The sequence below is a fragment of the Homarus americanus genome, unplaced genomic scaffold (assembly GCF_018991925.1).
Source record: "Homarus americanus isolate GMGI-L3 unplaced genomic scaffold, GMGI_Hamer_2.0 scaffold47790, whole genome shotgun sequence".
In the NCBI taxonomy this organism is placed as follows: domain Eukaryota; kingdom Metazoa; phylum Arthropoda; class Malacostraca; order Decapoda; family Nephropidae; genus Homarus; species Homarus americanus.
This window is the reverse complement of record NW_024747575.1, coordinates 354,719-382,713: the sequence shown is the minus strand read 5'-3', so window position 1 is coordinate 382,713 and position 27,995 is coordinate 354,719. Positions and strand designations below refer to the sequence as shown.

The window sequence follows — 27,995 nt, the reverse complement described above, 5'->3', positions numbered from 1 at the left end:
CCGCTGGCCAGCTGCTGCTGCTGCACCAAATGCTGCTACCAATCAATTCTAACAGCATCTTTCAGCAATCTCAGCGGTAAATCAATTAGACATGGCTTCTTGATATCAGTATTGAAATTCAGTCATTGGGTTTCTGAATAGGCTGGTTTATTTTGAAGACTAATGAAGGAACTTTTTTAATAGAGAAATTTAGTATACGCTTTGTACATTTGTTATGCTCTTCAGTAATGCCCGAGTTAAGGCTTTCCAGCAATTTTTGTATATATATATATATATATATATATATATATATATATATATATATATATATATATATATATATATATATATATATATATATATATATATATATATATATATATATATATATATATATATATATATATATATATATATATATATATATATATATATATATATATATATATATATATATATATATACACGAAGTGGTTTATGGTTTTCTTCACAGTAGTGATGGACATGATTTTGCAGTGCTTAGAATAAAAGCTTATATAAAGCTATTATTCAGTGTGGTATTCTGCATGAGTCCTAAGAGTTTGATTTTAAGTCTAGAAAAAAGTAAAGCTTTTCATAAAATGTTTAAATGACGATATATATAATTAAAAATAGATTCTAGTTATTTATACTAAATTGATATATAGGTAATACTGTACTTATTTAAATAATGGCCAGTGAAGTGTTTGGTCGGTGGAGTTGTTGGCTGTGTACACCATCACTCAGCACTAGTTCCTCCCTCTGCCGCCTCCTCCTCAGAGTCCTCACCCTAACACACCAACGCCATCAACATTATCAAGGTATTCTGTCACATTTAACTGTTTTAAGCCTATGTCCATTACCTCACATCAAAGTTTACATTACTAAGAATATTTGTGCTTATTCTAATTGTATACAGACTCGTTGATTCTACAGTTAAACGGAAAGGAGTTTGAGTGAGTTAGAAGCGGGAAATAAAAATCATAAAACAAGACATCACTTGAGGTATTTAGTCTGTTTTCTTAATGGTTTTGTTGCAAGTTTAAAATAGAGGAGGTTTATAAACATCTAAAATTTCTCTTAAACTTGAAAATAAGAAGCACGTGTAGGGTGGGCTGAACACGCTGGGCCAGGGAGGGTAGTGAATGGCGTCATCTTATTTCTACCAATTTTCTGCCTGTAATTGATTATATTTGTATGGTTAGTACAGTAGTTAAAGTATTGATATGGTTAGTATGGTAGTTACAGACACGTGGGAGACTGAACTACTGTACTGTATTTGGTAAATTTAGAGTTTTATATAACCTATAAATTTGGATGTGGATATTTATACGTTATTTACAATCTATTAAATAGATACATGGACAAAAGCTATTAGAACTTGACCTAACCTAAAGTAATTTACCCTAAGGGTACTTGTAAGCCCGGACCCACGGCCTAGAAAACAGTGCGTTAATGTTCGAAATAAGGCAAACAGAGTATTCGGTTTTATATCTAGAAGTGTAAGTAATAAGAGTGCAGAAGCCTTATTGCAACTATATCTTGCGCTAGTCAGGCCGCACCACGATTATGCGGTTCAGTTCTGGTGCCCTTATTATAGAATGGATATCAATTCACTAGAGTCGGTGCAGCGAAGAATGACGAAAATGATTCCGGGACTTAGAAACATAAGAACATAAGAATGGAGGAAACTGCAGCGAGCCTATTGGCCCATACTGGGCAGTCCCGTTTACACCCAACCCCTATTGCTCATATGAGCATCCAACCTATGTTTGAAGCAATTCAGCGTATTCGAGTTAATGATGATATTTGGTAACTTGTTCCATTCATCCACTACTCTGTTTCCAAACCAGTGTTTACCTATTTCAAGCCTAAATCTAAATTTGTATAATTGAAAACCATTGTTACGTGTTCGCTCCTGGTTGGATAGTTTGAGTACCTTTGTAATGTCCCCTTTGTTTAGCCCGGCCTTCCACTTATACACCCCTATCAGGTCGCCCCTCGCTCTACGTCTCTCAAGGGAGTGCAAATTAAGATGCTTTAACCTGTCTCTATACTCAAGGTTCCTAATGCCCGGGATTAGTCTTGTCATTCTCCTCTGAATTCTTTCCAAGGATTCTATATCCATTCTGTAATACGGTGACCAGAACTGAACTGCGTAATCCAGGTGTGGTCTCACAAGGGCAAGATACAGTTTTAGGATGACCTCGCTAGTCTTGTAACTAACACTCCTTTGTATGAACCCAAGTACTTTATTCGCCTTGTTATGAGCAAAAACACATTGTTTACTTGGCTTAAGGTTCCTACTTATCATTACTCCTAAATCTCTCTCGCAGTCGGATTTCTCTATAGCATCGTTGTTCATCTGGTATCTGGTTTCCCTGTTTACATCTCCTATACCGAGTACTTTACATTTGTCCACGTTGAATTTCATCTGCCATTTTTCAGACCATTCGAAAAATTTGTTTAGATCTTCCTGTAGTTTTGCGGAGTCCTCGTCAGATTTAACAACACGTCCTATTTTAGTGTCATCAGCAAATTTACTTATGTTGCTGTCTATGCCGATATCTATGTCGTTTATGTATATAATAAATAATAATGGTCCAAGTACCGAGCCTTGGGGAACTCCACTTGTGACGTTGCTCCAATGGGACTTAGTGCCGTTAATGCTCACTCGCAGTTTCTGTCCTGTAACCACGCCCTAATCCATTTAAGGATGTTACCTTGATGCCATGAGCTTCTACCTTTCTAATTAGTCTTCGTGGGGACTCCAATGGCTGGCTTCTACAAAGTCGAGATATACCACATCATAATTGTGCCCCTAGTCCACCGATTCGAAAACTGATGAAAAGAATGTTAATAGATTAGTTAGACATGAACGTCCGCTTGTGAAGCCATGCTGGGAATCATTGATCAATCGGTGCTTCTCCAGGTGATTTCGAATAGAGTTTGAAATGATTGCTTCCAGTAATTTGCCTACTATTGATGTTAGACTGATTGGGCAGTAGTTAGAGGATAGTGATCTATCCCCCTTCTTGAAAATCGGTATTACGTTCGCTATCCTCCAGGATTCTGGTGGTACTACACCTGTTTTTAAGGACATGTTGAACAACTTTGCTAAGGGCATACTAAGCTCTTCCTTACATTCCTTTAATACTCTGGCAAATATCTCATCGGGACCAGGTGACTTAGGCCTTAGTTTGTCTATTTGCTTACTAACATCGTTACTAGTCACTACTATCTCGCTTAATTTGTTTTCTTCACTATCTCTGAATAAAGTCCATGCCCCGGGTATCATGTTTAAATTTTCGGTGGTGAAAACTGTTGAAAAATATTGATTCAAATTATTGCTCATTTCTCTGTCGTTATCAGTGAGCTCGCCGGTGTCTGACCGTATTGGTCCAATCTTTTCTCGTGTTTTAGTTTGATACATTTGGTAGAATCCTTTGGGGTTTGTCTTCGCCTCCCTTGCTATCCTTACCTCATTATTCCTCTTGGCTTTCCTTATCTCGGTTTTAACCCTACTCGCCAATACCCTATAATAATCCCGGAGGTAAATTTTGCCACGATTTATCCTTCTACCTATAGCCTTCCTTTGGCCAATGATGTTCTTTAAATAATTATTTATCCACTTAGGGTCATTGTTGTCTGATCTGAGTTTTTTGTATGGTATGTTCTGCCTTTGTGCATTAAGTAACTCGCTATTTAAATTGTCGTGGAACTCGGCAATCTCAGATCTCGTTATCAGGTCGGTGTCATCTGTCAGGTTCACGGCCAATCGCGACACCCCCTCTCTCAGCTGCCTCTTTAAACTGTCAAAGTTTGCCCTTCTGAAATCTGGTACTTTAGTGGAATTTTCCTTACGTCTGCCCTGAAAATCTAACTGGAATCTAATTTCTTTGTGTATTTCCTAGAAAGACGAAGAGTGTGGGGAGATATTAGAGAGTGGTAGTAACTCTCGACAGGAGCTGCCTTGCACAGGCCAACCGGCCTATTGCAGACTCCTTATTTTCTTATGTTCTTAAAAAAAACCCTATTAAAATAGACCTAACTACACTGAATGAAATCTCGTTTCCAGTTTTATATTTTACCATTAATTCATTGCAATTAGAGTTGCCACAAAGTTTCATCCAATTCTATCAACTCTTTCTGGTGTTAGTCTAAAAAAAAAAGCTACCTAACCGACAACCGAACGATATATTTACGCTTGAATCTGTATCTGTCTCTCTATCTAAGAATCAATATTGAGGTCTGTGAATGGTCACTGTGGAATATTAACCAAAGACTGCTGAGATTTATGAGTAAAATTTTTTTCCATTTCAGACGGAATCAAAATGTCGGAGAACATAAAGGCATGGCTTTATGCCTTTTGTGGGAAGAAGAAGGTCACTCCAGAATATGAAGTCCGAAATTCAGGTAAATAATTGAGTGTCTTGGTAACTTATTAATACTGCACAGTTTAACTACAGGAAATAAAGCTGTAATATAAATGTTACTTGGAGGTTCATGAGTTTCATTATTTCACACTACTGTACAGTATTGAATTATTAGAATTTAAAATGTGCAATAAGAAAATGTGATGGGCTTATAATAACATATTTATAAATACATGCAACGTAAAAACTGCATAACATACTGTAGTATGTGTAGCAGTGATATCTTAGTGTGTGTGACGTGGTTGTTGAAGCCTTTCACAATCTTTGTTGATGGTACCGTACACTATATTAGTTTCCGTTATTTTGTAAAATATGGTTACATATTAAATGTAGGAATGTTTTAAGCATTTTTAATGTGTTGTGTTGTAGTGTTGATTTTTGAAGAAAGCAATAACTGTTTTGTTGTGCTATTGTGACTCGGAACTCCTTTAAATATTCAATGTATCTGCAGCAGACTTGACTGTGAGTGTTCCCTCTCATGGGTATGTACTCAAGGTGAAAGTAGTAAGCAAATAAATTTTTTCCTTAGTCCCCAGGCCACTGAAGACACTTGATTTTGTATAACATGTGTGTGTGTGTCTGGGGTCAAGATAAAGGGGTTACAGAGGAGTCCTCCCCCCTGCCACATCAGGTGTGTCATGCTACCAGTCTCAGGCATGGCATGTATGCCGTGGCAGACAAACACTATACAGGATATTAGTGCATTACTTTATACTACAATTTATTAGTGTTAGGTGATATAGGAAAGTTGTATGGGTCATTCTGCAAATCATAGATCACTTGCTGTGAGTTGTACAAGACCTTCCTAAGATCACCCACTGCCTTGTCCAGGAATTGTTCTGTACAGTATTCATGTTAATGTAGAATTCCATGCTGGGAATTTTCTTAATAAGTGTCTGCTATCACGAATATCTTACAGTACGTAACTTCTAAGCAAAAATATATGTTTTTCAGGCCCAAAGCATCGCCAACGGTTCTTGTGTGAAGTTCGTGTGCCTACCTATAACTACATTGGTGTTGGGAATTCAACATGCAAGAAAGATTCCCAAACTAATGCTGCCAAGGATTTTGTACAGTTTCTCATCCGCCAGCAAGAGGTGACTCCAAGTGAGGTTCCAGATATACAGGTAAAATACTGAAGTAATGGTCACTTATAGTTTATAATCTTGAGGTTTGCAGTTGTGTTGTAATTAAAATAACCCGCTAATTCCCATGACAGATTCCTCTATTGTTAAGTTTTAGATTCAGGACGGTGTGCTACTACAGTCATATAGATGGTTGGATGTTGCTATTGAAAACTTGCTGCTGATGGGTGATGTTGGTTGTGTGGAGCAAGAGGAGGGGTAAGCCAAGTTTGGAGCCTTGTGGTTGGGGAATATCAGAAGACAACATATCTTTCACACCAGTAATAGTGAATGGATGGCAATGAATGAAGGGAAAATATGATTCTGATTGTTTCCAACCAACTTGCATTAAGCTGCAAGAGACTTAAAAGAATAACAAAGAAATTAGGCTATACAGTATTTGTTAATCATAATATATAGTGTTCCCTATGTTATTAAAAAGATTTACTACTACTGTACTGTTAAATGTGTTTTGTCTTTGGTAGGGGGCAGATGTTAGTAATGATGGTGGTGCTCCTGAAGAACAAGGAGAGTTTCATCCCTCTGAACCAATGGCTCCTGTCCCTGGCCTCAGGGATGAAGGAAATGTGTACCGTCCTATTCAAAGAGGAGGTCGACATATGACATACATGGAGCGTGTGCAGGAACGAAAAGCCACAGAGGAGGCAAGTAACTTTTTTTGTTTCTATTAACGTAAAAAATTAACATATGCAGTATATAATTAAATCTTCATTATTTAAAAATAACTGTAATTAGTATTTGCAAAAGCTTCATTGTGGTAATACTGTACTGTACAGGTATATAGATTACTAAATTAATATGTAGGTGACTTGTAGATACAGTATTGTGGTGTGTATCTGTGTGAAGGTTTCACCATAGTTTTATGACAGTTCCCTTATGATTGAATCTTATTGGGGATATCATAAACATATTATATGACTACTACTTGAAAACATATCCTTTAATTACCAGGTAAATTTTTTTTTCAATAGATTATTATACTGTACTATTAAGTTTGTCAGAGTGGGATGTGCATATTCATACATACACACATCCCGGATATTACGATAAACACTTTTTACCGTAACATGAAACTTCTCTTAAGTCATTTGGTTTACCTCCAGGCTGAAGATGTTGATCTTACTGCAAACATCCACGGTAATTGGACAATTGAAAATTCAAAATCTCGTCTTCACATGTTTCTTCAAACAAACAAGATCAAGGCTGATTACAAGTACAGTGCAATTGGTCCTGATCATAACAGGTAAGAAATAATGTGACTGAGTATGGTTCAGCCAGATGTAGTTACAGTACATAAAGGAGGACAGTTTAGTGGTACCTTCATAGTTGTTAGTATAGAAGAGGACAAACTACTGTATTTTGTTATTCACTGTAAAATATGACAGTCATTTTGGTAAGAAGGTCTTTAACCACAAGAATAGTTATGTCTGCTGAGTTAGTGACAGGTGAACTGTACAGTATAGGGTGGTTCATTTGGTTGGAACTACGAGTATGTGGTGTAATAAATACTAAAGATGTTATGGGTACTCTTTTATTATAATACTGTATTGTATATTAATAATTTTTTTGTGATATCTGCTTTCCAATAACATAACAGGTATCTCAGCTGATCAAAAAATTTATTCTTACGCCTTTTTCACTATTCGAAAATGATCCTCACTTGTACAAAAGATGGTCTGATCAAAAATTCAAATCCGCTCACCTTGTGTGCTGAGCCCTTATTGCCCCAAAATAATATAATATACCAATAGTACGGTATATTTTATAGTACAATACTCTATTTGGTTTAACAATTACTGTATAGTAGTTAGGTTCTAAATTACAGTAGTTAAATTTAGGAGCTAAATTACAGTTGTTAGGTAGGTAGATTTAGTTTTTCCTGAAACAATTTCAATTTTTATTTTTTGGTATAATTTTTTTAATCAGACCGTTATTTTTACTATTTATTCCATTATTTTTACTATTTATTCTGTTATTCCCTGTCCAAAATTTGCTGTTTGAATAGTTTTTAAGGCACCTAACAAATTCAGGTTAGGTTTGTTGAGGAAGGCTTCTGTAATTTGATAACAGCTATCTGCTTCACAGGTGCTGACCTTAATGAAGCTATTTAACAAATTACAGAAGATATCTTTAACAAAGTTCATAGTAATTGGGGAGTAAGTTTACAAGAATCTATTAGTAATAATAATGTTGAACAAATACTGTAGGTCCTATGATTAGAAATATTTTTTCAGTCTTTACTACTGCTCTGGTTGATTAGGAAAATTCGTGAAAATTATTTCACCTAGTCTAAATGTTAATTGCTTCTTCATATTGTTGATTAGATTAATTGGGTTAGAATGTTTTATGTACAGTATTGCTTGAGGTGGTGAGTTAGTGATAGGTTAGCACTTTTCTAGATTGTCCTAATTGTGTGGGTGTGTGTGGATGTCAGCCTTGCTACATTTCCAACTAAACGGCTTTACAGGCACAACAGACTCGACAAGATACTTTAGTGTGTGCAGCAGTGATGTGGAGTGAAGCAAAATTGAATAAAGTTTTCTTTTTTTGGTTTTGCCCTTTTGGAAGTTAGTTGTTTAGGATATTGGTGTCATTGTACGCTGCTTTTCCTTTTGTGTCTTTGTGGAGGAGTGCGGTCCTATAGTTGCCGGGGTGGTTGTTTTGCTGGTCGGGTACTGTATCGTAAGGATTTGATAGCGAGTCAGTCCAAAGTCTCCCGTGATGAATATAGTGGTAAGGGTTTTTAGATGGACCACTTTAGGGTTTTTTTACTTTTAATATGGGGATTATGTCTCTCTTTCTGTATGGAGAGCACTTGGTTATGTAGCCAGAACCATTTGAACATTTTACTTTGGTGTGTAAAGCTGTTGGACTTTAGATAATTTGTGGACCTGCTGCTGATTGATGGTTGTTTCAAATTGGTGAGAAGTGAAAGGGGGTTGTATTAGATATGTTTTGATTTTGTTCATTGCTCTGGTGACTTACTGCTGTAGGAAGTGGTTCTGATGCTTTACTGCTTTGGCTGAAGAAGAGTAAGCTTTTGAATTTTAGGTTTATTTAATATATTTAGTCATTAAAATCTTATTGCAAATGAAAGAAAATTTTCAGGTATCCTAGTAAAAACATATTGAACTTGTTCGGTGTGTTCAGACTTTGATACCTGTATGGTAATGTGTATGCAATATTTTAGTGAAATTATTATGCATTAAATTATTGCCTTATTAACCTGGTAAATAATCCAGGTTTCAAAGGCAAAAGGCCTTTTTCTCTGTCATTTTTATGAGATAATGAGAAAAAGGCATGTTACTTTTTCTCATAATCTCAGGAAAAAAAGCTGAGTCTGTGAGGAACATTGCTCTATGACAAACAAAGCCTCTTGAAGACCACAGGCTGGGCCCAGAGTTGACTAATCTCTGAGCTTAGCTTGTTTCTTGCACTGTTCCAGCCTTATGATGTGCACTATTGTAAGTGATGACATGGTGCTGTATTTACCTAACTGTAGAGTAAATACTTTGGAATTAGTCACTGCTGAAGTGTAAATTTTAAAGACTCTTTTTGTATAAACAGAACAAGTTTCCTAAATCCAGTTGACTGAAAATCTTTAAGAGTATTAATAACTGTTAGTAGGACAGTTGGCTGCCTTTGTACAAGGAATCACTATTTTGTGAAGGTGAGAGATTTTCCCAACTCATTTTGACTGACCTCTGGCTATACTCAGACTATGGCTTCCCTTAAGAGCACTAGTATTGTCTGTGCATGATAGCACATTGTCAGTGAAGAGACTTACAGGGATAGGTTGAAAAACAAAAAAGAATAAAGTTATTAATAGACAATAGTAATGTTTAATGTTTTTGATTTTATGAAAGACGATGAGATGGTTACCGGTCATAAACACTGTTATTGGGTAGACATCATAGAGTACAGTACAGTATATACCGTAGCTCTGTTTGTATTACTATTTGTAGCCATATTGTTTTCTTAGCTGTTACTTGGTCTTTCATGCCTTGATGGACATGATACTTTACCCATCCCTTGCCTATAGGCAGATGAAATCCCTTACGGAATTTGTTATCTTTGGGTTAAAGGTCAAGATATTTGTTGTAAAAGATGTATGTAGTTTTTCATCCGTAACCATAATTTTTGTTTTTACATGATGGGGCCTAAGTACAGTCGTGAGCAATAGTCATGCGACTTATGGTACTTTTAATACAAAGACTTAAAATGCCCAACAATGAAGGTTGTAGCAAATAACAAACTGCCTGCCTGAATGACTTATAAGCTGTTAAGTGGTAGAAATTATAAATTGGATTAGAAAGAAAGCAACATTTGTTTAGGAAATTCTGAAGAGTTTCTACAGACTTCTGTATCTTACGTTAGTGTTTCCGTGGACAATGGCAGCTAACCATTCTAGTATAATATCTGTTATGGGAATGAAATATTGTATTGTATATAGGTTATGATTTAACTGCATGTAACTAGTAACTTTCACCTAATGTTCATGATGATATATTCCTCTTAACAGTAATGATATCTGATGGTCTGATTGGTTATTTCACCTTAATTATTGAGGATTAAGAAAATATATGGTATGGACTTGGAACTTGATCTTGAAACTCATGAAGTATTATCCAATTAGGGAACACAAAATGATCATTATAAAGACGACAAGTCAAATAAAAGTATATGAGGTCATCCTCAACATCTTGTGGCTGGAAAACCTTCTTCCATGAGCAGTGTTCCCCACAGGCAGCAGCTGATGGGACCACCACCAAGACCACGACCCAGTGTAATCATTTAGAAGGTTAGTGTAAGTGAGGAGGCCAATTTAACACATCAAAACCTTCTCATTCCAACAGGTTTTCACTCCTTGTGTCTTTTTAATGTGAATACTGTATTAATCTCTTGTGCATTTACTATATATATATATATATATATATATATACTGTATATTGTTTCTAGGACAAATTGGTGGCTTGTGTTAGTGGCTTAATTTTAGTTACCTTAGTTTGCATTATAATGTTCTTGCTTGGATTTGAGCTTTGGGAAACAGGCTGTATTTCAGAAAGTACTTGACTCTTTTATCTTGAAGAAATCAATAAGTATTATGCAAACAGTATCGAATTGCTAACCAAGGAAGAGTTTTAAAAGTTATGTTTATGTTATTGAAACCTTCTCTTTTATTCATTCAGTATCTTGAAATTCAAACCAAACCCATCCAGTTATTGTACACTCGCTCCAAAAAGTATCTCACGTTTTTTGTGTGAGGCAGTGTAACACAACGGATGAAGGATTCTGACAACCCTACCGATACAGCAGGAGTCATTTTGTAGATTATTGAACCCTTCCGTAAAGATACTTTTTGGGGCCAGTGTACACATTCTCACATGGTATTTGATTAGGATATATCTAATAAATAACTTCCAAATCTTTCCCCGTTTAATGCAGGATGGTTGGATATGAGCACACCCACCTACCTATTTTTTCTTCTTTACTGTATTTATCATTCATTCATTCCTTCTGCTGTAAATGATGTCATGTTATGGCACAGTGCAGTACTCCCATTCCTCAATACTGTACTGTAATGTCTTGTTCTTGTTTACCCTTGTTGCACAAAAGTTGGTCAGCGTCGCCCATCAGCAATACAATCGTTCCCAAAACTCGCTCTGAAATGAGGAGAGAGACGGACAGCTGGTGATCACTTGGTATAATTTCCTGCATTTGTCATTAAACTGGACACTTTACTCCTGCGTCTATCTGGTGATTTTGGATATGTAATTGTAAAATATCTATATATGATGGGAATGTTTGGTTCATTTTTGAGTGTAGGAATGTGTCTTTGGTTATATATTGATTGTATATGCTTGAATAACTTTTTGTGTGTTTTAAAAGATACAGTATGTAGAGCTTTTCGGGAATGTACATATTTTATAAAAGAAGGGAAGACTTTTACTGGCATTTCTTTCCAGCCACCCTGCATTAGGCAAGAGAAAGCTGGGGATTTCTATTTTTTGACCTAACAAAATCTTTTTATGTCAGTTCTGTAACCAGTGTATCACCATGTAGATACAGCTTGGCCTTTAATTTGTATGTAACGCTTTTATTAATTCGGTTCCAAAAGTCCGCCTGTAGAATTAATATGTCCTCTTCTCATCACCCGTATAATTTACCCTTTCTCCTCTCATTCAATTTTACTTAGTTTCTCAGTTTCATGAAAAAGATCGATCACTGTAACCACGATGATTTTGATACGCTCGTTACATGTATCCACATACTGTACAGGATTAGGGTCACGATTGCATAAAGCAAAATTATGGAGACTGTTCTATATTCCCCTGTGTTAATGTGGATATTATCAATAGATCCGTGTTTTGTTTTCATGTGCATGATCAGCTATTCACTAACTTCGTATTCTTTGTCATCTTACTGTTCACATGTTCTCCCGATTCCTGTATACTTTTATATCTGTCACATACCCATTAACATGACTCATACTTTGCAAGATATTCGTCATGGTATCTTAAGATTTTTTAGAGTGTTTTGGTTAATACAATGTTAAATTTGAGACCATTCTTCTTTCTCTTATTTACTTATTTAAATGTTCAGTTTCATGTTGGTCCACAAGAGAAGGAACTGCTATACCCTCTTCTGCAGACCTTTGTCAATCATCAAGGTTCTCAATTTCAACTTGTTCATTTCTTAAAAAATGTAAATAGATAAGTTATTTTATTTAAGGGTTTTTGTTCTTTTCACTGATTATAATGCTAATTACTTTGTCTTCTTTATGACAGGAGTTTTGTGGCTGAAATGTCCTTCTATGTAAAAGCACTTCAAAGGAGTAAGTATTTTACTGTAGATTGTTCCCCTTCATATATGTTGTCTTGCACGTTGAGGTGAAAATTGGGAAGAGTCTCTTTCATGGTTTTGACTACACCACTGGTATTATCGCGTGGGAAGACAAGCAGAAGTCATAACTCAATGTAGTCAAGGATCATGTAGTTTGTTCTGATACGATGTAGAGATTGCAATAGTCGTCTTGGGAAATTGTTAATGAAATAGAATGTCAGCTTAGAATATATTGTACTGACATTACAGTACTTTCTAATTTACATATTTAAATTCACAGATATTAATGCACGAGAAACTGGGTCAAACAAACAAGCTGCCAGTAAGAGTTGTTCCCTGTCACTCGTGCGACAACTCTACCACTTGAATGTGATTGAAGCATTTTCTGGAACACTTAAGAAGAAGGAAACTGAGCAGCTCAAACCTTATGGAGTTTCTCTCTCACCCGAACACATAGCCCTCATAGATTCTGTGATAAAGATTACAGGTGTTCACCCAATGGAACCAGTAAGTTTGTAGAAACACTTTCAATTGGTTAAAACAAATATAGTATATGGGTAAGCTTAAGGCTGCTTTCACACAATCTTTTTTTTTGGGGGCACATTTTATAAATCAATGGACACCCACCCATGTAAGAGGTCCCATTTAGTGTTTCACGACTAAAAAAAACTATTGGATGAAAGTGGTCTTAGATGTTGCACATGGTAGCCTTTCTATGATTGTAAGTAAATACAGTACATTTCAGGTTGTTTCCTTTCTTTTATTTATGTTGCATTGTTATTATTGGTTGTTTAAGAAAGTTATCAGATGAAATTATGACTATTTGACTGTGAGTTTTTCTTCCTTCAGTCTGGGGATCCTTCTCAACCCTGCACTCTGATTCCTGATGTTAAATTAACTGATTTTGAAACCTCAGACGGCCCTAAGACTACAGGTGGAGTTGTGTCTTGGTCACCGCCTCAGCCAAACTGGAATGCATGGACAAGCTGTAATTTGGATGAGGGTCCTTTAGCTACAGTAAGTATTCTAAGACAGGGAATGTGTAAACCCAAGCCACCAGACATTATAATTTATATATATTGTCATAAGTTGGATGCTTTAATACATAATCATAATCAGTCATATTATATTATTTTCCCCCTCCAGCTTTCTTTGGATCAGATTAGTTCTGATTTACAAAAGACCCATCGAGATCGCCTACAGACAGACCAGGTGCTTCAGTCAAGGACTCAACAGAGAACACAGTTACCAGTGTTTCACATGAAGCAGAATATAATGTCCGCGATATATGATAACCCAGTCACTGTCATCAGGGGGAACACCGGCTGTGGAAAGACAACTCAGGTACGGTACCTATTGATTATAATTTCAGCTTAAGTGTCATGTGAATGATGGTATGTTTAATTTTGCTCAGGGATTGTGTGACGCAAAGGAGTTGTGGAGAAATATGAACGAGTTTGAAATACTGTAAATAGAATTGTAGAGAGAGAGAGAGAGAGGATTGATAAATAATTAGTGTACCGTGAGGAGCAGTGCAGTGTCTGAACATTAATTTTTCCTCCACAGGTTTGTCAGTTCATCTTAGACGATTACATTCAGTCAGGATCAGGAGCCTACTGTAATATAGTCATCACTCAACCTCGACGTATATCTGCGGTGTCCGTTGCCGATCGCGTTGCTGCCGAGCGAGCGGAAGACATCGGCGAGAGTGTTGGCTATTCTGTTCGGTTTGAGTCAGCACTACCAAGACCATATGGAGGAATTTTGTTCTGTACTGTTGGAGTTTTGTTGAGAAAGCTGGAAGCTGGACTGAGAGGTGTTTCTCACGTGATTGTTGATGAAATTCACGAGAGGGACATTAATACAGACTTCATCCTCATTGTCCTCCGTGATATGGTAAACAGTTTCTTGTCTGTTTCATCAGTAATTTAATAGGGAGCAAATCTGAACCATTAGACTGCTAATAAAACATTAATATTGTTTATATAAATACCAGTACATAACTATGTTTGGTATATGCACTGGATTATAAATCTTTGTGATGATTGAGTGAATGCTTATCATCCACTTGTTTACGTGTGTCGCACGTCAGCAAGTGAGAATAATGTTCTTGTTGTTACAATGCAAACTTATATTTTCCTTTGGAATTGCTTAGTATTAGGGCAGGTTGCTATTTTCCTATATTGTACTGTACAGACTTGGTAGATGTATTCTGTAATACATATTACTGATACTTATTGTGGTGTACTGTACTTTTTTAACAGGTACGAGCCTTCCCAGATCTTCGCATTATTCTCATGTCTGCCACCATAGACATTTCTCTCTTCTCTGAGTATTTTGGCAACCCGTGTATAATTGAGGTGGAAGGACGAGCCTTCCCTGTACAGCAGTACTTCCTGGAGGACTGTATTGAACTCACTAAATTTGTTCCATCTCCAGATTCCAGAAAACGGAATAAGAAGGTCAGTTTAATTCCACAATAGAAACTGAATTACTGATATATATATATATATTTTTTAAATTCATTGATCACTTTACTTGAAAAGTTTGGTTATACTGTATTGAATTTTATTAATGCTATAGGAGAAAGATGAGGAGTTGCCTGGTGAAGAACCTGAAGAGAATCTGAATATTGTACGCTCTGATAAGTACTCACCAGCCACAAAGCAGTCCTTGGCCATGATGAATGAGAAAGATATGAACTTTGAGTTGGTGGAAGCCTTACTTAAATATGTTGATGGCCTTGACACACCAGGAGCAGTGTTGATATTCCTTCCCGGTTGGAACCTCATCTTCACTCTCATGAGACATCTTAAGCAACACCCAGTGTTTGGTATGTCTTTGTTAGCATAACTGAGCATTGTCTTATTGTTAATACCCATCCCTGAATAAACACACTCTTGCTTGACCTTAGCCTTTACTTTTTTCACACAGACAAAATGGAGCCTGTGAAAGCTAAAACCGTTCTGAAATTTTTTTTTTTCTTCTTGATCCTGTTTGATATTAATTTGAAGCAACTTAATAGAAGAGTCTTATTCAATGTTGATCAATTTAATTCTCTTAACAATTGTACAAAGACTGCATATCAGTGTAACTTTGTTTCTTTTATTCTGAAATGTAAAAAAAAAGTTTTGTTATATTTTGTTACATTAGTTTAGTGCACTAAGGAACTTTACCTCCTCAGGTGGACACCGTTACTGTGTGTTACCTCTACACTCGCAGCTTCCAAGAGAGGACCAGCGCAGAGTATTTGACCCTGTTGCTGATAATGTCAGAAAGGTTAGTGTGAATCTGATAAGCTGACCTATAAATTTCTGTCGATAGTTTTTTTTTTATTTATGTAATCTGTGATATTTGTTACTTATCCAGTGTTTAGTTCACTAACACTTGGATATACTTGTTCCTTAGATTATCCTGGCAACCAACATTGCTGAATCCTCCATCACCATTGATGATGTGGTGTTTGTGGTTGACTCGTGCAAAGCAAAAATGAAGCTCTTCACGTCACACAACAACATGACCAATTATGCTACAGTGTGGGCCTCGCGTACCAATCTGGAGCAGCGCAAGGGTCGTGCTGGAAGAGTCAGAGCCGGCTGTTGTTTCCACCTGTGCACTTTGGTACAGTAACAGTTGTTGTTCTAATATTGAAGTCTTGAATTTTGTGTGTGTGTGTGTAATAAGGTAAACTAGATCAATGCTTACAGACGCATAATCTTTGTATAAATATTAACACAAGGTGAGAAAGATTAGGTCCAGATGAGGTATAATTAAGGTCTATTTTGAAAGTATTTTACGCCTCTAATGATACACACACACAAACACACATTATGACTAGTTGTTGTGTAGGTCAGGTCAGGTTAGGTTTAAATAAGCTTCTCCCGTCAACTGAAAACTAAACAATACCAAGAGTGTCGTTTGTGGTAATCCCTGGACTCACCACTACACACACGACTACCACCAACCACTGTCCACACTGCTACCACTACCACCACACAGACACCACTACCACTACACACACCACTACCTCCACACACACCACTACCTCCACACACACCACTACCACCACACACACCACTTGGAGTCAGACAAGACCTCACTATTTTGTGGGCCAAAGTTTCCAGATTTCTCACCCGATATTACTGTGGAACCCGGACCTAAGGCGGATAAGGGAGAGGGGATAAGAAGAGGATGAGAGGGGAAGAAGATAAGAAAAGGAGGAGGAGGAGGATAGGAAGAGGAGAGGAGAAGGGGGAAGGAGTCTATGATAATAAAACCTAACCCAACCCAACCCAAGCTAATAGGAGTATAACATGACCACGTAAAGCCTCTCTTGAACTTTTAACTTTAAGTATTATGGGATGGTGGAATTTTAGCCCCCCCCCCCCTCCATACTCACACTTAAGTCCCTTCATTTACTAGGGATTTAAGGAAGAGAAGAGAGAGGATAGAAGAGAGAGCGACGGAGAGAATGGGGGAAAAGGTTGAGAGGAAGAAAGGCAGGAGCTAAGTGAGAGAGAACAATGGGGAAAGGGAGAAGAATAGGGGGAGGGAGGAGAGGAAGAGGGGGGGGAGGGGAAAACGATGGGAAGGATGGAGAATACATTTCCCTCTACCACAATACTAAGAGTGAGTGAGTGAGTTAAGGAGAGTTTGCGTGAATGTAGGTGAGTGAAAGTGAGTGAGTGAATGAGTGAGTGAGAGCGAGAGCAGTAACACACCACCTCAGTATAACTACACCAGCTGAATAACAGGATACAACAGAAATAAGTCCAATACTATACAACCAACAGTTAAGTTTATAAGTATGAGGTACTGGCTGTGGTCTGACGTTTAGTAATAATATTATGTAACGGTTTATTGAAAGAGCACAGCAGCTGGAAGGCTGAAAATACAGTTATAAATTGGGGAATGGGTTTCGATTTACAAATAATATACAAGTAACATAAGTGATACAGATAAGATATATAATAACTAGATGGGGAAAAGCTCAAACTACAGGGCATTTCAACATAGCCCTAGTTTCTTATCTGCTTATTTAACACCATCACCACCACCACTTCACCACACCTCCACTACACCACAGGCACCATCACCACTACACCACCACTGGCACCAACACCACTACACCACCACTGGCACCAACACCACTACACCACCACTAGCACCAACACCACTACACCACACACTGGCACCAACACCACTACACCACCACTTGCACCATCACCACTACACCACTTGCACCAACACCGCACACCCACCACTGGCACCATCACCACTACACCACTTGCACCATCACCACTACACCACAGGCATCATCACCACTACACCACCACTGGCACCTCACCACTACACCACTGCACCCTCACCACCATCACCACTACACCTGGCACCATCACCACTACACCCCAACATCATCACCACTACACCACACTGGCACCATCACCACTACACCACAGGCATCATCACCACTACACCACCACTGGCATCATCACTACTAAAGCACCATCACCAGTACACCACTGGCACCATCGTCACTACACCACAGGCACCATCATCACTACACCACCACTGGCACCATCACCAATACACCACAGGCATTATCACCACTACACCACCACTGGCACCGTCACCACTACACCACAGGCATCATCATCACTACACCACCACTGGCATCATCACTACTACACCACAGGCATCACCATCCACTACACCACCACCGGGACCATCACCACTACACCACAGCCACTATCACTACCACACCACCACTGGCAACATCACCACTACACCACCACTGGCATCAACACCACTACACCACAGGCATCATCACCACTACACCACCACTGGCATCAACACCACTACACCACAGGCATCATCACCACTACACCACCACTGGCACCATCACCACTACACCACTGGTACCATCACCACTACACCACAGGCATCATCACCACTGCACCACCACTGGCACCATCACCACTACACCAAGGCCACCATCACTACCACACCACCAGTACCGCAGTATTCCAAGCTAACTGTGTAGCATCTCCCGTTCCTTCTGAACAATGTGATTTTTTCTAATATTAAATATATAATAATACGAGTGGAAACAATGACAGTATCTCGAAACAAAATATTGGTGGGACTCACACTCCTATTGGTGGGTAGTTATGTGGGTGTGCTGACTGCTAACAAAAGGCTCTAAACTAAACACGAACTGTTGACTCTAATGGAGCAGGAGTAGACGTACCGCACCAGGAGAAAACTCCACCAGATTCCTGTGGTAGGCAAATTATTCGCCACAGTCCTCAAGATCCCAGACCTGCCGCAGCCTGACTACACTGGCCCCGACACACTGGTTCATAAAATTCCTTTCATCGGTGACATCCTCCTCTTCGTTCACCTTCACGAATCAATAAATGAAAAAAGATTAATAATAGAGAAGATTGTGCCTCTGGCAACTAAGGAATAACTACTAGAATAAATCGTCATTTTTCTCTTGGTATTATTCATCTTCTGGAACTTAATTTGGCATTATTTTGTTTGTCGCAGGAAAAATATTCATTTCACAGGGGGTTTTCGTCAAACGCAAGTACCTAACAAAAAAATGGAACCCACCACAAAAAATATATCATAATCAACAGAAAACGACAAGCCCACAACAGAAAATAAATCCACAGAAACGGAAAACGACAAGCCCACGACAGAAATAGTATCCACATAAACAGAAAATGACAAACCCAGGACATAAAATAAACCCACACAAACAGAAAACGACAAACCCACGACTGAAAATAAATCCACATAAACTGAAAACGACAAGCCCACGACAGAAAATATATCAACACAAACAGAAAACGACATGCCCACGACAGAAAAAAAATCCACACAAACAGAAATCGACAAACCCATGACAGAAAATAAATCTACACAAACAGAAAACGACAAGCCCACGACAGAAAATAAATCCACATAAACAGAAAACGCCACGATAGAGCCCGTGGTATCGGTAAAAATTACAATTTATTCTGATAAATCCATGAAAGTGGTGGAGTGATACAGCGTCTCACCACAGCTCAGACATTTTATTTAAAGACACCGGGCACACACTTCACTGTCTGCAGGTGGAGGGGAAGGAGGTAGGGAGTGAGAAAGAGGGGGAAGAGGAAAAGGGAAGATAGAAAGAAGGAAGAAGATGGAATGAAGAAAGGAAAAGGAAAATGAAGGGAGAAATGGAAGGGGGGAGAGAGCCAGTCAGCACGAGAGGACCTTCAAGGCCAGAGTTTCACGACTGTTGAACCACTTCACAATTGTTACTGTGCTTTACTATGTCATTTTTCTACAATATTATTTACTATGTCTACATTATTATTTTCTTAGTGGCTTTAATTAATCCAGTGTCCTTAACTATGTATTTTATGATAGTTTTTCGTAACAATCCTGGGGAAGGTTTTCAGATAGAATAGTTTTTACCCAAATTGTCCTTTAAACCAGTTATCATGTGATTAGGCCTGAACCTTGTCAGTGATCCCCATGTAATCAACCGTTTAAATGAATACAGCCAGAGAGAGATAATTATTACGTCGCTGCCACTGTCACCACCATACGACCGGTGCCATTATCACTACTATACAACTGCCACCATCACCACCACACCACTGGTGCCATCATCACTACCTCACCATTGCCACCATCACACCACTGGTGCCATCATCACTACCTCAACATTGCCACCATCACTACTATACATCACCATAACACTCGCAGATTAGTTTCTTCTAAAGTGTTTCTGGAAGTTATTCATTGACGCTTATGGTTATACTCTTTGTTTACTGGTAAACAGAGCTTGCTAGTGTTATCTTCACATTAATGCCGTCTGCTGAGTTTATTAGCATAAATTAAGCACCATATCATTTCAGGGTTCTTTAAGATTATTATAAGGTTACGGTTAAACCAACTGCTTAAATACAGTCCTTCCTTAGAAACCTGATGACTTGTGACATCTTGCTGTGTGTGTTGGAATCATGTAAAGTGTTATCTGTTTAAGGGATAACTTAAACACTAGGTACGTCCTTTTATCAATAGATAAATTATTACAGGCCAGGTTTGAGAAACTAGAGGAGCACATGACACCAGAGATGTTCCGCACCCCCCTACATGAAGTGGGTCTCTCTATTAAGCTTTTACGTCTTGGGGCCATTGGGGAGTTTCTTTCCAAGGCTATTCAGGCTCCACCTATCGATGCTGTTATTGAAGCAGAAGTCACATTAAGAGGTAAGCCTGACAATTTTTTTTTTGTGTCTTTAAAGAAAATATAATTGTGTGATAGCCTGTGAACTCTTTCTTTATCTATTAATCTTAATTCTCACCTTGGTGGGATAGAATGGAGGTTGTGACTCGCCAAATATCATCTGATTTTTCTACACTTTTTGGTCTTTGAAGCTAGGCAGGAGCTTGTTATAGAGACATTTAGTAGTGTAAGAATTGACTGAACTGTATCCCTCTTCCCCAGAAATGAAATGTTTGGACTTGAGAGATGAGCTAACTCCACTTGGTCGTATCTTGGCTAGACTGCCAATAGAGCCTCGCCTGGGTAAGATGGTGATTCTTGGTTGTATATTCTTCTGTGGTGATGCCATGTGTACTATTGCTGCTCACAACTCAACTTCTCCTGAAATTTTCATAATCCGTAAGTATATATTGTACTGTATTTAGTAATGATGTGGATGATGTTAAAGACATTGCAATTGAAGGTTTTGCCAAGTGCTGCTTTCTGATTAATCAATTATTCAGTAGTCAATAATTCTCTAGTACATTGTTAAATTTATATATATTACTGTACGGTATATATAAACTAATATTTTTATATTACTACAGCTCCAGAACACCGTCGACTTAGCCCATTCCAACGTGCTTTTGCTGGCAATAGATTCAGTGACCACATAGCAGCACTCAGTGCATTTAATGCATGGGAGGAAGCCCGAGCTGGAGGAGAAGATGCTGAGATACGGTTTTGTGATTACAAAGGGCTCTCTATGCCAACCCTTCGGGTTACTTGGGAAGCCAAGGTTAGTTGACTTTTATTTTGTGTGTGTGTGTGTGTGTCTTACCCTTCAAAGACTGAGAAATTTTCAGGGGGAACACTTACAGGATTGCTCTTTGCCCATCCTTGCATCTTTCTTACTTTCTTCCAGAGGGAATTTATGGATTACTTTTTATCTGGCTGGACTTTGTGAATGAGGATTGTGTGTAAATGGGAAGAAAATTTTCTTGTAATTTAGTAGATACTTAAGGACAAGATTTGAGCATGAATTTGTGCTTGGTTTGGTAACATTTAGGTACTGTACAGTATTTCATTTATATTTTCTTAAAAAAGATTTTCCCTAATTGGTAAATAATATAGAAAAGAATTGTTTTGTATAAATACATGTTAATGAGGGATACTTGCATCTTCAGGTTTTAACAAGCATTGCCATATTAAAACAGTATTTGACACCTGGCGGCTGGAATATGAACACAAGTATCCCACAGTGAACTGCTGCCGTCACTGTAAAACTATGAATTATAGGAAGTAATTTGTGTTTATACTTTTACTGTACTGTAGAAGTTTTATACTCTGATGATAAAATGTTTTACCTGTAGTTTTCTTTTATGTGATACAGAATCAGCTGAAGGAGTTACTTGTGAATGCTGGCTTCCCAGAGGAGTGTCTTCTGCCTCAGTCATATAACTTCTATGGTCCAGACCCTAAGTTGGACCTGGTAGTGGGTCTCCTCGTCCTTGGACACTACCCTAATGTCTGTGCCCACAAGGATAAACGAAAGGTACTTAGAAGTTTTTAAGTACCGCATTAAATTTCATTATTCCTGATTTTATATATTACTGTATTGTTTATTAATATTTTTCCCCAGTCTTGTAAAACTTGTGCTCCTATGCTGCAGTCTGGCTGAAATAAAGAGCAAACGTATTCTCCCTTCATCTGTTTATTTATTTTCACAGTAGTTGTCACAGTCATTTTGCAAAGAATTCTTCTCGATATAAAGTTATGAGCTGAAAATGTACAATATTTTATTCATGTGATCACATTGACACAAACTGTATCCTTTTATTTTTCATTCCAGGTGCTGACCACAGAAAATAAGGCTGCTCTCATTCACAAGTCATCTGTCAACTGTAGCAACTATGAAATGACCTTCCCCTCTCCATATTTTGTCTTTGGAGAAAAGGTTTGTGTAACACGTAATTCTTCTCCTTATAAGTACAATACAGCACAAGGTTTACATGGATTTCATGACAGGTTATTTTTGTAGAATTTAGAAACCTAAAAATTTTTCATGTTTATTATTTTATTTTTCTCGTAAATTTCTTTGTTTTATTGTAATTCATTCATTCTTGCTGCTGTATAAGTTGTGTTCTGTTTTGGAATTCCGCTTCCCCCAACAAGGACTAAATCTGGTTTACCCTTCTTGCCTCAAACAAGTTATGAGAGATACTTTATTTTTCTTAAGTCTGGCTCTTCTGTATTGATATACCCCCTGTAGTAGGCTTGTAAAAGAAAGAAATATTATCTTATAAATAGTTGATTGGTGTGTAGTTTGGTATATGGTTGTTTATTCTACAGATTCGTACACGAGCAGTATCATGCAAGCAGATGACAATGGTGACACCGCTCCATCTGATGCTGTTTGGAGCTAGACGTGTAGAAGCTGTGGAGGGTGTTGTAAGTACCTATTATACCACATTGTTGGTTTTGGCAAGATTTTAATTTTTTATGTGCTGGTTGGTATATTTATGGAGAGAAAAGAATGCCTGGCACTAGACATCAAAACTTGGGTGCAGTATATTTTATAAAAGTGACCAGTTTTATGGGATATTCGCCAATTCTGTAAAATTCTGATACTACCCTAGTTATGCTTGATGACCGATACCATTTAGAGCTTTTTATCTTTTTCATTGGTTGGGGTGTTGTGACTGATAGGATAAAGGGCTAGTCTCCTGCCCTCTTATTTTGAAGTTTATTTATTTTTTTTATGTGGGTTGATGTTGTTATAGAATTGAAGAGAAATATTAAGTTCTTAGATGGGTTTCCTTTGTGAGGGTTCAGGAAATGAGTTGAATCCATGTGTGAATGTTTTCCTCTTGTAAATTTACTACCCTTTAAACAGGTTCGTTTAGATGGATGGATCAACTTGGACATGCCAGCAGAACTTGCAGCCAAGGTTATGGTATTGAGGCCAAGTGTAGAGTCCCTCGTTATTAAGGGAGCAATTACCCCAGAGGGTGTAACAGAACCTTCACATCAAGATGAACAGGTCAGTTACTTCTGAAGATGAAATGTTCATATACTGTACTGTACATAGATTAGCTGCTGATAGAGATTAATTACATATTAATCATTGGGTCTTTATTATACATTTTGTACATTAGCCAGTTCGTCGACAAAATTAAGGTGTTGACCACAGACATTGACTAAAATATCCCTGTTGGTATAATGTAGGTGAGGTTAGCCAGAACATACAGTAATTGTGGACTCTTTCAGGTCATGAACTGTCTGCGTCAGCTGAGCCGCCTGAATGCTGGTCGTCACAACATGGAACAGATTAGTACGGGAGGCTTCAACACACCAAGACCTCCGCGCCAGTTTGGTGGACCGCCGATGAAGAGAATGAGGACAGATGATGGACCAGGTATTAGACATATGGATTTATGTTTAGGGAGATTTACTGTGAGCAAAGGTAAAATGAAGGTTAATTTAGAAAAGGGTGTGAAAGGATGATAATGCATATACAGTCTCTCCTCGACTTACCACAACCCGGATATATGACGGCCATGGTTTTATAAAATATTTTTCACATTGCGTATTTTCGAGTCCCAAAGTTAGTGATCGCGCTGTGTACTGACAAAACTTTTTTTGCAAATCCCTTTAAAATGGCAGGCAAGCATAAAAGTGAGAGTTCTCGTGGTGCTGAGAAGAAAAAGGGACACCCATTGTAGAATTTCTATGTGTTATTTTCACCTTTTCGACTTATGACCTGGTCGTCGGGACTGAACCTCGTCGTAAGTCGAGGAGAGATTGTAGTGTATGTAATTATTCTTGATTTTAGCCAACCTGTGTTATAGTAGAATAAAGCTTAAGGAAAGTTCATATTAATCCTTTTTCAGTATACAATTCAAATAATTTCCCCATTTCCATTAATTCTTGGTACAGTACATTACTTTAGATTTATCCAAAGTCTTATCCATCTTCCTGTCATTCTTCTTTAAATATATGAGTACTATCTCTTACTTATGGGTGAAACATTCAGTGTAGTTTTTAATATTTTTCCAAATCCTCTTTTCTCCTATTTCTCACTCATCAATGTGTACAATGAAAGACATAAGTCATATGGTGAAAACATATGCTGAAGGGCTGAAACTTTTGGTGCGCTCTGCCTTGTGGTAGGACTCTCATAATGTTTCTCGAGTTATGTTTAATCTTCGGACAAAACCGCGACACGACTTTTGTCTTTGATTGTACGTGTGTGCAGTAGCCACTCTCAAACCCCACTTTTAGTATTGATTTATTACATTTTTAGATTCAACACACACTGTATTCTATCACATGACTCCATATTTTTCCAATGATGATTTTTCTTTTTCTTTTAACAGGTAGAGATATGGGTGGAGGGTTCAGAGGAGGTTACAGCAACAACAGTGGGTTTGCGGAAAGGGCCAGTAGGGGCTATGGTGGTGGCCGGGGTGGGTATGGAGGTGGCTTCAGAAACAGTGGTTTTAGAGGTGGTGGGTACGGTGGTGGTGGTGGTAGCAATCGTGGAGGTTATGGTGGCTATCGTGGAGACCGGGGTGGCTATGGTGGAGGTAGAGGCTTTGGTGGAAATCGAGGAGGTTATGGTGGAGACCAAGGAGGCTATGGTGGGAACCATTGATGCCCTGGGGATGACACTTGCCAAGTAAGTTTTGTTTCTTGAACTGAGCTTCATATTATGCTTATACTAAAGCTGAGGTACTGGTGTTGTGTACTGCTAGGGATTGTGAGCTGGTGAATTGTAACCTATGAGATGTTTGTTTCCTTTTATTTGGGGTTTTCTCTTAAATAGTTAAAATTACAATGAAGGTTTTGATGGATGTCATATACAAGTTTTTGTAAATAGTATGTTGGGCAATACACAGATGGTTCCAAAGTTATCCGAGGCATTATTTATTAGTTTTGCTCGGAGGGTTTTAGGAACATGACTACTGGAGAGGGAATAGAAGTGAAAGGTTTAGATGCATTTCCCATCTGCCGATTATTATTATTATTTTTTAAGTGTTATATGTCAAGGAACACATTAAGATTGCTCGCCACCAGTTGACAGTTAGGGAGTAAATACTAGCCCTTAGATCAGTCTCTTAATAACCAAATCTGATAACTATATTTAGATATTTCTTTTATTTATTAGCTTTATTTTATATACCTCTGGGCATTCCAAAGGAAAACTATTTTTTTTTTATGTAAAGATATTACACAATGTTGAAATTATAACTCTTCAAGCATAAGAGTAGGCTTAAGTTTTAAGTTGTCTTATCTTGAAATATAAGAAAAGTATCGATTGTAATTTTTACTTTCTAGTAATATTACGTTTTCTACTATGTAATTCTGATTGTATATTTGTTATCAATTTCATAGGATATTAGAGTGAAAATAGTGTATTGCTGTATTAATATATTAGTACTGTACAGAGTTAGCAAGTGAGTTACTTTTATTAACAAAAATTCATGTCTCAAAACACTAACAAATATTGGGAAATAAAGAACTGAACACATGTTGTTTATATATGATTCATCAGATCTTTCATTTATCTTGAATACAATAATAAAGTTGAGATGATGTTCTTGCCAGTCTTTGTTTTGAAAAGTTTGAACAAAATGAGCTCCACTGTTTTAATTGAACTGACTTTTGGTATTGTCAGACCTGTTAAGTATTAGATGTGTTATATACTGTACTCCTACTCTACTTAGGTAAACAGTTTTTAGTCATCCATTTATTCTTTCTTCACCCAACAATTTTAATTGAAAAAAAAATTGGTTTTAGGCTGATTGCCTTGAAATTGTACTCCAATTTTTAGGCCAGACAAGAGAAAAACAAGAATGACCAATAATTAATTGGTCATATGGCAGCATGAACTGCACATGACACAAGAGACAATCTTATAACTCATGTCTGGAAATGCTATACACATAGACATAATGTTGGCTGTGCTTTGAATTTAGACCATGACTAGTGCTGATTTTTTAATCAAGTAAACTGAATGCAGGTGTCCCTCACTGTATTTGACTTCACTACTGTAATTTTGCTGTTGCATGCTGGACATTTCCTCACATAAGAGGAAAAATAATTTACAATTATGCAGCTGGCTGGGTTGAGTGTGTGAAACTCATGCGACCAGTGTCAGCACACATGGACTCTGCTATGTAGTTGAGGTGTGGGAGCACAATCCCTCGCTTTAACATTAAAAATATTGAGATGAACTGAGGCGGGTTATGCTGGGAATATAAATGAAGGACCAATCCTAAAAGAAAATCTGTCCTTGTTGATGGTGAGTATTCAAAGAAATAGCAGTTTTATTTAGGATTTTTTTTTTATGTCAATATGATCTTAGAATGCATACTTGTTAAATACATATAATAAATTGCTCTAACTGTATATGTCAACTTTCTTGTGGGAAGGGATACTAGACACGTGTAAATGACTGAAAATGGCATCTTTCAGTTTGCTATTTGAAGACAATTATTTGTGAATCCTGAGAGATTAATACGTAATGCATCATACTTTGCTATGAATTATGGTAACAGTGGGAATAAACAGCAGTATGCTCTCCTGTTATACTGGGCACATCCAAGGCAAGTACTGTAGTACAAATATGTGTACATAACTATACTGTAAAGTAATTAATATAAGTATAAAATAAGGAAAACTTATAATCAGCGCACCTTTGTGATAAGTCAGATTATTGTGTTAACAGTATATCTTTAGGAGTGAAAGAAGGGAGGTGATGGGAAATTAAAATGTACTAGTGGGTGGCAGGGAAATGGACATTTCACACTTGGTCACAGATTAAGTACTTGCATATATTAACCTCGTTCATCACCTCAGCCAAGTAGATATATATTTCCAGTTTTACTGAACTTCCTGGGATTGCAGCAATTTATGCCATATGTATGAACCAGTTAATTTGTCATTTTGAGAGGTCTTGGCAGAAGCAGCCCTATTCATGAATTGGGAGAAAGTACTTCCGAGATTTAAGTTTTGGGCAGCCGTGCACACATCACAACTTGGAATTCTTTCATCACTTCTGTAAAGTCGGACTTTTAGAGTATTTGTACCGTTTCAGCAGAAGGTTAGTGTAATGGACAGATGCTCATTGGACTGTAGAATTTACAAGATCACTTGTCATTGTAAATTTCCATGAACAGTTGTGCTGTGTTATCCTTGTCACTTTTTTTTTTTTTTTTTGCACAAAATCCCATTATTAAAACTCAGTAGGAGCAGCCTACTGATAGTTTTAATGTTCAATATTTAATTCAGTACTTGCCT

At 37.6% G+C, this 27,995-nt stretch overlaps 1 protein-coding gene across 4 annotated transcripts; it reads left to right on the top strand.

Annotated features, from left to right (window-relative positions):
- The first annotated feature begins 6 nt into the window (after positions 1 to 6).
- On the top strand, positions 7 to 26,243 carry LOC121879632 (ATP-dependent RNA helicase A protein-like). 4 transcript variants are annotated; one of them, XM_042386297.1, is made up of 24 exons: positions 7 to 76; positions 697 to 818; positions 4,321 to 4,413; positions 5,388 to 5,560; positions 6,043 to 6,222; positions 6,682 to 6,821; positions 12,367 to 12,413; positions 12,702 to 12,928; positions 13,271 to 13,438; positions 13,568 to 13,765; positions 13,988 to 14,317; positions 14,686 to 14,883; positions 15,005 to 15,254; positions 15,606 to 15,700; positions 15,830 to 16,042; positions 20,521 to 20,695; positions 20,934 to 21,110; positions 21,299 to 21,489; positions 22,084 to 22,245; positions 22,543 to 22,647; positions 23,043 to 23,141; positions 23,587 to 23,733; positions 23,961 to 24,108; positions 25,070 to 26,243. In XM_042386297.1, exons 1-24 carry the CDS (start codon positions 30 to 32, stop codon positions 25,345 to 25,347), a joined length of 3,963 nt encoding a protein of 1,320 aa, XP_042242231.1. In that variant the 5' UTR covers positions 7 to 29; the 3' UTR covers positions 25,348 to 26,243. The 4 variants fall into 4 exon arrangements, with proteins under 4 accessions (XP_042242231.1, XP_042242232.1, XP_042242234.1 ...); XM_042386298.1 differs by lacking the exons at positions 7 to 76; positions 697 to 818 and adding an exon at positions 982 to 1,002; XM_042386300.1 differs by lacking the exons at positions 7 to 76; positions 697 to 818; positions 4,321 to 4,413; positions 5,388 to 5,560; positions 6,043 to 6,222 and adding an exon at positions 10,325 to 10,379 and having other exon boundaries at positions 6,807 to 6,821.
- The last annotated feature ends 1,752 nt before the right edge of the window (positions 26,244 to 27,995 follow it).

Excerpts from the sequence above, each read along its gene's own strand:
- LOC121879632 (XM_042386297.1), top strand. The coding sequence starts at position 30 with ATGCTGCTACCAATCAATTCTAACAGCATCTTTCAGCAATCTCAGCG. Across the intron at positions 4,414-5,387 it reads ATATGAAGTCCGAAATTCAG|GCCCAAAGCATCGCCAACGG; the intron begins GTAAATAATTGA and ends TATGTTTTTCAG. Across the intron at positions 23,734-23,960 it reads CTTCACATCAAGATGAACAG|GTCATGAACTGTCTGCGTCA; the intron begins GTCAGTTACTTC and ends GGACTCTTTCAG.